Raw genomic sequence first — 10,006 nt, 5'->3', positions numbered from 1 at the left:
GCTGCTGATGTGAATTTTCAAGCTCTCTGTGTGGCCATCCCTGAAACCACTTTAAACGCACTGAGTCAGACTCGGCCTCATTGAATCATGAAGTCACAGCTTTAAAGACTTGTTCATGAGCCATTAAATAGCACATGACACAAGCAGTTCAATGATGACATGATAGAAATTTGTCCATTTGATTAAAAGAAAATCCTTGCTGCCTGCAACCTAAATAATCGTTCACATAGCCTGATTTTATAAACACTGATCAAGAGTCACACTGCATCTCCTCTAAACAAAATAATTAAAAATCTAACACTAAATGACCATAACTTGGAAACAAATAATGTCTGTCTTTGTCTGCTACAGATTCCCCCCAAAATTCTCTATCTGACTAGTAATTTGAAATATCCCAGAGACTTCATCTATTACAAAATCAAGAAGAGGATGAGTCCTTCAATGCTGCCCAACTTTGAATCCAGGATTTAAACATGCTACAATGTGTAACGAGAGCATCTCACATTTTTCTTTCCTAAACTGCTATAAGATCCCTGGCAAGGTGATGGCTGATGACAGATGACAGAGCTTGGTGTCTCAACTGACTGCCCCAAAAGACCTAAAATAAAAAAATACTATGAGTATTCTTAATTACTTCTAACTCATGTGCATCTGAAAAATATGAGGCTTCTGCAATGTTTTAAGCTCCAAAATTCATTTAATAAGTTCAAAAGAGCAGAACTAGGTATTTGGGAAGCAATATAAAATGCATTTTACATACATGAATTAAAAGTTTAATAAACAAGTTTCCCTTAAAGTATCATGAAAGGCTATCTTTATCAGTCCCCATGATCATTATGTGAGAAATGACTGCATGGTTGATCTACTTCTCAAGACTGAGTTGATACTTTTAGTGATGTACCAAATCATATGGCTTTTAAAGAAAATTACCAGTGTAATCCTTCAGAAGTCTACAAGTTTCAGATTTGCAATTTAGTGTGACCTCTGTCAAAGTTCATAAGGTCTCCATCTGTGTGTGAGTAACTACTAGGCTACAGAAATATGGACCCCTAGAGCAGCTTGCTCCTGACTACCTGCTGCTTCCAAAACACTGGCCAGACATTAGCCTCACACTCTCACAGGATCAAACAGAGGCTAACAGGCAGTGCTTATTTCATGCAAAGTTAGACACTAAACTGAAGTATATTGTATTTATATTGCAGTGGTTTTCAGAGAATTTTTCTTTTTCTTGACCAGATCTGTAGACTGCCAGGAACAAAATCACATTTGTTAGCCTGACAAGCCATGACATTTTCAACAAACAAACAAAATCCTAAACTATATCAATTCATTTCTCCTCCAGAAAACCAAATTTCACTTCAGCTTCATGATTTTTACATCGTTAAAGCTGAGGCAGAACTGTAGCTACAGTTATGTTCTTCTTTCCGCTAAGTCAAAATATAATAAAATATAATAATCACTGGTTTTGTCCCTCTATTTCTTCATTTTGCTTGGCTGTAGTTTTCATACAATATTACATTAGTAGCTTCTTTGGTTTCAATTTCTACACACTATTTTCCAGAACACATTTGTAAAAGAAAGCAGACGAGCATTTAAATTACAGAGAGCCAATAAAATTTTTTAAAACTACATATTCATATGCTTTATATAAAACACAAATTGCTGAGGTTCCATTAATTTTTCCAGTTAAATTGTCATTATTGCCTAATGAATACAGGAACACACTAAATAATCACACTGCTCACCAGAGCTTATTAGCAACCTACGTTTAAAGAAGTCCTCATTAAAAAAAAAAATTAAATTATAATCAGAAGAAATTGCTCCACATACTGCCTGTCTTTATCTTGCCTCCTTCCCTTCTTCATTCTCTGCCTTAAAAACTCTGCTAAGTACACCAGACTTTTCATTAACTTAGCTACATACTGTAGCCTAACTCTGAACCTGTTCTCAAAAGAAAAGCCAAAGACAACAAGAAAATGCATTTTATAGAAAACAATTTTATAACAGGTTTATGAAGTGGCTATCATACCACATTTTTACTCACTAAAAATCAGAACTTGGAATGCCAAGGCACAAAATCATAGGCAATGTTTTCACTATAAATATTTACTGACACTAAACATATTCAGTGTTGATTAGCCTTTTTACAGTATTAAGCTTCTGTCATCTTGATGCCTGCAAACACAAATCTGCATTTATCCATGTAAACTTAATTGGAGTCCTACACGCCCCTCTGTAGATAAGCAGTTGAATAGACTTAACTTGCTGATCATTTCAAATGGTGCTAAGTGGAACAGAAAGAACTTTATCTGCACACTTACTGACTGCAAAACCAACATGTGGAGCACAGGACTAGAGGTTTCTCTTTTTAACAAGCCAGCAAAGCTAAACTATCACCCAACAATTTAAACGCTGAATAAGAATAAATGTGATGAAGCTTAGGAAGTATCTCAGTTATTTCTCTGAAGAAAATATTAAAAAATATTAACTAAGCTCTGCACTGAGCATTATGAAATGCTGATTATACTACTGTTCACTTAAAACAAGAACATTATCAGATTTGCACAGACTATGAAAACACCACTTTCAACACATGAACTTTCCAAGTCCATGATTACCACCCAGCAAGCCTCCATGTTTGTAATTCCAAAAGTTTACATAATATTCCCTAAAACCCTCAACATTCAACTGTTTAACTGTCTTTCAAAGCTCATGTTTTGCTACAACTCACTTCAGAGCTGGCTATCCATGTACAAAGCCCCATCCCAAAAGCAAGGGACAAAGGGGGTTTTATCTTTTAATTTTAATACATAAACATTCACATAAAATTCTCACATGGGATCAGTGAACCACTGACCCTCAGAGCTGAACATGTATTCCAATTAAAAACTATAATTCTTTCAAATACACAAGTCTGGAGCTCAGTGAACTCACACATCAGGATAAAGGGGGAGAAGAAAGGAGGTAAAAAGAGATAATATATGGTAGTATTGTACTGTAAAATCATACATTCAAACTCAAACTTGTGTAACTGCATGTGGTTCTGAACTTCTTAGTAAGAGTTAAGAGGACCATTATTTACAGTGTTAGCAAACACGAATGTGTGAATCAGTAGAATAATTGGAAGCAGAAGCTAAGCAGGCTTTGTCAAGAAAAGTGAAAGAAAATAAATGCGCATTCTACCAGCATCCTCTCCTCAGATATCCTTTTACTCTGAAGATGGGGAATACAACATTAGGACAACTTTATCTAGAGAAATAATAACATTCATTTCTTGTTTTTCACTGCCCCATTTCTTTCTCCTTATTAAAAGGGAGAGGAAAAAAACCATACAAACAAAAAACGTATCTGGCAAAAGAAAGGTATCTTTTTTTAATTTCCCCTTCTGCACCAATAACATTGCCTTCCTCTTTTACCTGAACAACCTGTACTTCAATTGCCCTTCCCTCTTCCTTCTCCACAGGACACTGGTAATCTAAACTGCATCCCACAACATTTCGCTGACAAGCTCCCATTCCTACTCCCTCTCTCATGACTGGCTTAAGAAAAGGAGAGACCAGGAGCAGCATCTGAGCTCCAAGCAGATGCTACTAAGCATTCTGAAATGATCCCTTCTAGTGATTTTGAACAAAGCTTGTTTGCTTCCCTTCTCCAGTTTTGATTTCCACATCAATACACTGGGGAATCTGCAAAGGGTGAGAACACAAATACTCTTGCAGAAGTACCTGTCTGTTACCACAGCTATGCAGAAGTTGTATGACCTGTTGAAGCACTTTTTAAAAGCACAACCAAAAAAAATAAAACCTCATTTCATTTTTTTAAGAGCAGACACTATACACTGTTTTTGCAAGTAAATAGGTTTTTTACACACAAAGATTGTTTTGCTCACAATGCCAGTGAGAGGGGCTCAGAATACAGGAGAGTCTAACACTTACATGTATACTGACATAGAGAAGTATCTTCGAAGTTAAAACAAAATAATTCAGTAATTTATGATATTTGGACCTAAATTAAAGTTTACTGTGAAAAGCTTTGTACCTGAAATTAATTTATTTAAATACATGATAAAATACTAATATTGAAGTTGGGTGTTTTTTCTTGCGCTCTAGGATGACCCTGCTTGAGCAGAGAGGTTGGACCACATAATCCACTGTGATCCCTTCCAATTTTACTCATTCTGTGCTTCGTGGAAAGCCAAAGCCTTCTCACAACATTAAGTACAGCTCTCTTTCTTTCCCCCCTAATTAATTACAAAAGCTCAATACAACAGTTTCTGCTGCCACTATTCTGGCAGATCTCCACTCAGAGTTAACTTCTACATTTCTCTTCCCCTTGAACATTTAACACTTTGCTGGCTTCTATTTTATGTTTGCTCTTTCACCTCATGCTGGAAAATTCCCCCACCCCCAGCTGGTGGTTCCCTTATTCTCCCCTCATTTCTACTCCTTCTTGCTCTATCTGCTGCTTACTCTTTTCTTCAGAGGCTCCTTCAACTCTTCCTTCTCCCTAATGGTCTAATGCATTCCTCTCTACACACAGCAAGCACGATCTCTACAGAGAAGGACTGACTTTATACAAAGACTTAAACTTCATGTTATTGCTTTACTTTTGAATGCTCAGGGAAGATAAAAAGCAAACAGAGGTCAAAGGAAAGATTACAGGATATGTAATCTTCCTGCACTCAAGGATATGAGCTATCTGTCCAATCAGACCCTCTAATGAATTGATAACATGGTCTACTTGATGCACAAATATAACCATTTCTTTTATTTAAATTGATTAAAATAACCTTCATACACAAACTTTCCAAAACTACATACTGGGATTTATACATGCCTTCAAATGAACAGATTATCCAGCACCAGGAATGACAAAAGCATATTAAAACTTTAGAAAAGCCAAGAAGGAAAGCACACCACACCATGTTTACATACACAGGATATACACTGAAAGGTATTCTTTCAACACCCTATTTCTGCTGTTCAAATTAAACCCCCCCAAAATGAACAAAACAAAAAGTTTCTGAAAAAAGTACCATAAGAGAGATGAACTACTAACAACAGCGCACGCTCAAAGGAAAAAAAATCATGCCCCATCCCAATGAGCAACAGTGCCTCTCTGCTTGACTGGTGTCTTGAATTTTCACTATTCACAAATTTTCCAGTAACCACTGCACAAAACAAGAAATTTCTCTTCTTGAGAGAAGTCTGAGTTGGATCCTCAACTTTAATCAGACCTGAAATATACTGCAAGACTCAGAAATAAAAATGTTACCTAATTAGACCCTTTGTCATTCCGGAGTCTCAGCTGAGATTTTCAATTCAGATCAGCTCTCAGTGGAGAAGTCAGTTCCTGTCAGAATAATTTAGACTGTAAAGAACCTCAAGAGATCATTTAATCTAATCCACAACTCAAAGAAACGCTATCCTAGTCTTTCATCTGCTCCCATTAGCAACAATGGACATATTACACAGGAAAAAAGATTGAGATTACATTCCCATGATCACATTGACCCTATCTTGACTCAATCTTGAGTTAGTCATACTCTTAGCATCTACCAATGAACACACTGCAGAATTTCTTTCTTCACTGTGGACAAGTGAAGTAAACAGTAATAAAATATTAATGCATCAGGCATTTCAGAGCCTAGCATTGTTGCAAATATCCCTATTAGCTTAGTTCTCTATTTCTAATGAAGATACTGCTATTACAGGCACTATATGATACAGCCTTGGTTGCTTAAGGTTTTACTCAAATTTTGCTTAAATCTGCTTTCTTTGCAAGTATTAGACTATTTTTAAAATTTAATTACTTTAATCTCCTTCATGGTCTTGTCAGGAAGATTCAACTGGGAAGGGCAGCTAAACCATGAATTCAAGGCCAGGTAGTATCCAGTCCAAGAAAACAAGTCAATAAAGACTTGTCTGGGGACTTGTTCCCTGTAGATGGAACAGGGCTAAAAAGGAATGGGGTAACTTGTGAATACCCCAAAGCCACAGCAGAGAAACTGAATGTTTTCTCACAGAGCCAATAGAGAAGGAGCAGCAGAGTAAGCCCTTGACCTTCACACTGCCAACATGCCTCAACCCAGTCTAGATGAGTCACCTCCTGAAGGGTCACTGTGCTACTTCAGTCCTGGATTCTCTGCTGGGACTGCCATGAATGACATTGTATAGTGGCATTTGCTCCAAGAAGACATTTGTCTTCTAGGAACCGGATAAAAACCACTGATTTCACACAGGTCAGCAAGCAGCCATCAAAATAGTAGTGACTAAAATTCCTTACCAACTTTTGTCTGCTTTGAACTGGTGACACAGAAGTGATTGGGAAGACTCCATCCTCCATTAGCAGTCCCCAAGCTATGCATTAGATGGTCCTTGACCTGTTACGCAGCCACCCTACATCCCATTCCCACCCTGTGTGAGTGAACAAGCATCCTTGTTTACAGAAACTGCAATCCTTGGGATTTTAAATCTGAAATTCTCCCAGTGCACATCATCACTACAACTGACATTGACTTCAGTTGGTATTGCTTATCTACAATGCTCTAGAAGAGTTCATTACTCACAGGGAAAAACACAGCATCTCTAAAACACCATGCAAACATAAATGCTGCTTTCCAGGATTTCAGAGGGACAAGGGGGCTGTGCTGAGAAATAGGGATCTGGAGCATACTGTTGAGGAAGACTGGTAATCTCTATACCAAGTGCAAGACTAGTAATCTCTATACCAAGTACAAGCTCACTATTCAAACATAAAACTAAGTATCTTCAACACCAGGTAAAAAAAATATTCTGTATCTTTCACTACTAACAAAAACTCAAGTTGGAAAAGACACTTTACAAAAGATCAGGGTAGTTTAATATTTTGTTACATAGAAACCCAACCCAACAATATTGTAAAGCAAAAATATACACCATCACTTTAGAGTAAAAATAAAAAAGTTTCTACTAACTACCCTACCAAGAATCATTCACAGTAGGAAAGAGAAGAGATACTTTAATATCCACAAATGCTCCATTTTAAATAAACACTGAGAAGAAACTACCAGCTGTGTAAAACTACACAAAAATCTTGGTGGTTTTCAAATGGAAACCACTGGCCACTGCAACTAAAAATGTTCTGAAAATTTACCTACTTTTGAAACCTGTAGTACGTTACATATTGTGGTTTGCAGTACTTTAGAAAAAAATTCCTCCTGTAGTTCATTAATTACCTCTTTAAATGTTTTTAATAGACTAAAAGCTTTCTCAGATAGAAATACTACAGAGACATTAGTATGATGAATACATGCATATTAATAAAAATACTGTAAAAACCTCAAGAATAGAAATTAGTACTTTTCAGGTGTAAGATCTATCATACTTCACAAACATTTATAATCTGTGGAGCTTTTATTAGGTGCATCTGTGTAAAACACCTAAGCACAAACAACCAGTTTCCATCCCATATTACAGCACACAATAAAAGACAATGCTCCACACACATTTGCAATATTCTCATCAAATAAAATACTTTTAGCATCACTTGCTATCAATACAACAGTGTGAATCCAGAGCCTGTCTCCATTAACACCACCAACAAATCCCTCCTCACACCAATCTAACTATAGCAGTATAAATTCCTCTCTCATATAAATTTACTCAGCTGTTTTACAGCAGGGGTTTACATCAGCACATTGTACTGCAATAGTCTACTGGCTCAAGTTGCACCAATATAAATCTATGTTAGAGTTAGCAGTTCATTTACAATGGTTAATCCTACCATGGATCTAACTACACTGTGGTAGAGGGATGTTCATTTTCCCCTAGACAGATAAATCTTTTGAGTTTGACAGGACAACTGTACCATTCAGCAGCCCAGCATTAAAGCCAAACCAAGCTTTACAGAAACTTCACAGAAATTTTTACCTCTCTTATCCTGAGTTGTCCTTCCTGTTTTCCATAAGACAGAGGAAGACCTAAAAATTTCTCCCATACAAAACATGGCTTCCCCCACCAAAACTTAAAAAGATAAAAGTGGTCAGGGCTGATTTACCCATGCTGCCTGGAAAGCCTGAAAGAAAGGCTGCATCTCCTACGCCATCAGTGTGCAAGAGCTGAAACACACACGGTGATCAAAACCCTACATCTGTATCTGCCCAAACCTAAACAATTACCTTGAAAATTAGAGAAATATACATATATATATATACACACACAATCAACCACTGCATTGTGATAATATTTAATTGCAATCAATGTATTAAACTCCTAAAAAAGGCAATTACTTTAAATTTCTTAGAGTACAATTGCCTTTACCCCCCCACAACGTAATAAATCAATTACCTGCTACCATTCAGTGAGAACTATGAGTTTTAAGAAAGTTATTTAAATATTTATCTTAAAATATTCAAGAGAAAAATGGAGAAAAAAAGTCTCTTTAGAGTTGATGTATCTTCTCAGCTTAATTAACACAAGCTTTTCCTTTTTTAATTTGCACTTAAGAAGTGGGAACTTTATTCAATTTGCTAATTACTACCTTTTCAAGCTGTTTTCTTGAAATAGATGACAGCCTATCACACTAGGAATCCAAATTTCTCTAGTTACCTCGAATTACATAGTTGTCCAAAGCTTCTTCCATTCTTTTCAGTGCTTCGGCTCTATTAGAGCCATAGGTAATCAGCTAAAGAAAAAAAAAAGGTATTTACATTACCTAGAAATTAGATGTTTGTTTCTAGAATTTGAATAACATTTAAAAATCAAATAGGTTTGTAGAATTTCTGCAGTCATAAAAAACCATTTCTTGACCATTACTGTATTTATGCTATAAAGGCTCCCTGAAACATCAAGAAAAAGCTAAGATCTCTTAACCCACTCAATGAAAGAAGGCCAATCACTTTTTCCTTCATAAAACTTAAAGCATCTAAACAAGCTCTCAGAAAATCAGACGAGAGGTTCACTCTTCAAGCTGACTCACCAGATTCCTAATGCCCAACAAACTCCTAAGATATCCTTTTTTTGATGACTGAACTCTATCATGTCACATTTTAATTTTACCAATATATTCCCAATGAATAAAAACTAATACTAAGAGACACTATCAAGCATTTCTTTCAATGCTTCTTTTTGGAAGCTGAGATTATTGACATTTACATCCAAGCTAGACTATATTAAAAAAAGATAGATTGGCAGTATCTAAGTCAGACAAAGGCTGGTGTTCAAATCAGAATCTTCTTAATTAGAAACTGCAAGACAAATAACTACAGTGTCAAAAGGTAAAAATAATTTTATTTAGAAGTGACACTAGATTTCCTCTACTCCACATCTTCCTTCACTTCTTTTGTATTCCCTTGAGGCATGTTATGCCTGGCACCTTTAAAATACTGATTCACCAATCCTTTAATATGCTCCCTCTCATAAAAGATCTATGCAGAAAATCAGTACTCTGTGCCTTTAGAATATTGAGAAATAATGATCAACTCACTTTTGAGATCATGGGATCATAATAAATGCTAATGTCACTTCCTTGTTGTATGCCACTGTCAACACGCACCTTCAAAAATAAGAAGTGAAAATAATTATATATTACTGGAAAAAAATTTCAATGTGAGGATCAAATCCACCCATCAGCCTTAAACCATAACGCCCACAAAGCTTATCACATACATTTTTCCCTCTGGAAAGACTCAATTATTTGTTTTCAGAGAACCTGGGAGGAGGGAAGGGAAGCTTTTTTCTTCACCAGCAAAAAAAAAACCCACTTGCAAATTAGTCTCTCCTTTATGAGAAACTTGACTGCAATCTTGAGTTCATAGTCAAAATTCTCTTTTGTTCTCCAGAAGGCACAGTAAACACAGTAAATCTGATCTAACAATTTCAGCTGTGTTACACTCACTTCAACACTAAACACATTCAATTCTGTTTTAATCCCTGCAATAAAATACAGTTGTAATTATTTTTCTGACTGACACCTGGCATGAGGGATGACCCTTATAATCACAGCCTTTCTGCATCTATATGTAATC

The 10,006-nt window shown here is 36.2% G+C and overlaps 1 protein-coding gene across 1 annotated transcript in view; it reads right to left on the bottom strand.

Moving 5' to 3' along the window:
- Positions 1–10,006, bottom strand: part of PCCA (propionyl-CoA carboxylase subunit alpha) — a 201,998-nt gene that overhangs the window by 140,149 nt on the left and 51,843 nt on the right. The window contains exons 10-11 of the mRNA XM_031059546.1: positions 9,466–9,534; positions 8,589–8,664 (exon numbers count right to left, since the gene is read on the bottom strand). Of these exons, the coding sequence (XP_030915406.1) occupies positions 8,589–8,664; positions 9,466–9,534 (145 nt within the window). The remainder of the gene's footprint in view (positions 1–8,588; positions 8,665–9,465; positions 9,535–10,006) is intronic.

This window comes from Geospiza fortis, unplaced genomic scaffold (assembly GCF_000277835.1).
Source record: "Geospiza fortis unplaced genomic scaffold, GeoFor_1.0 scaffold84, whole genome shotgun sequence".
Classification (NCBI taxonomy): domain Eukaryota; kingdom Metazoa; phylum Chordata; class Aves; order Passeriformes; family Thraupidae; genus Geospiza; species Geospiza fortis.
This window is presented reverse-complemented; position numbering and strand designations above follow the sequence as displayed.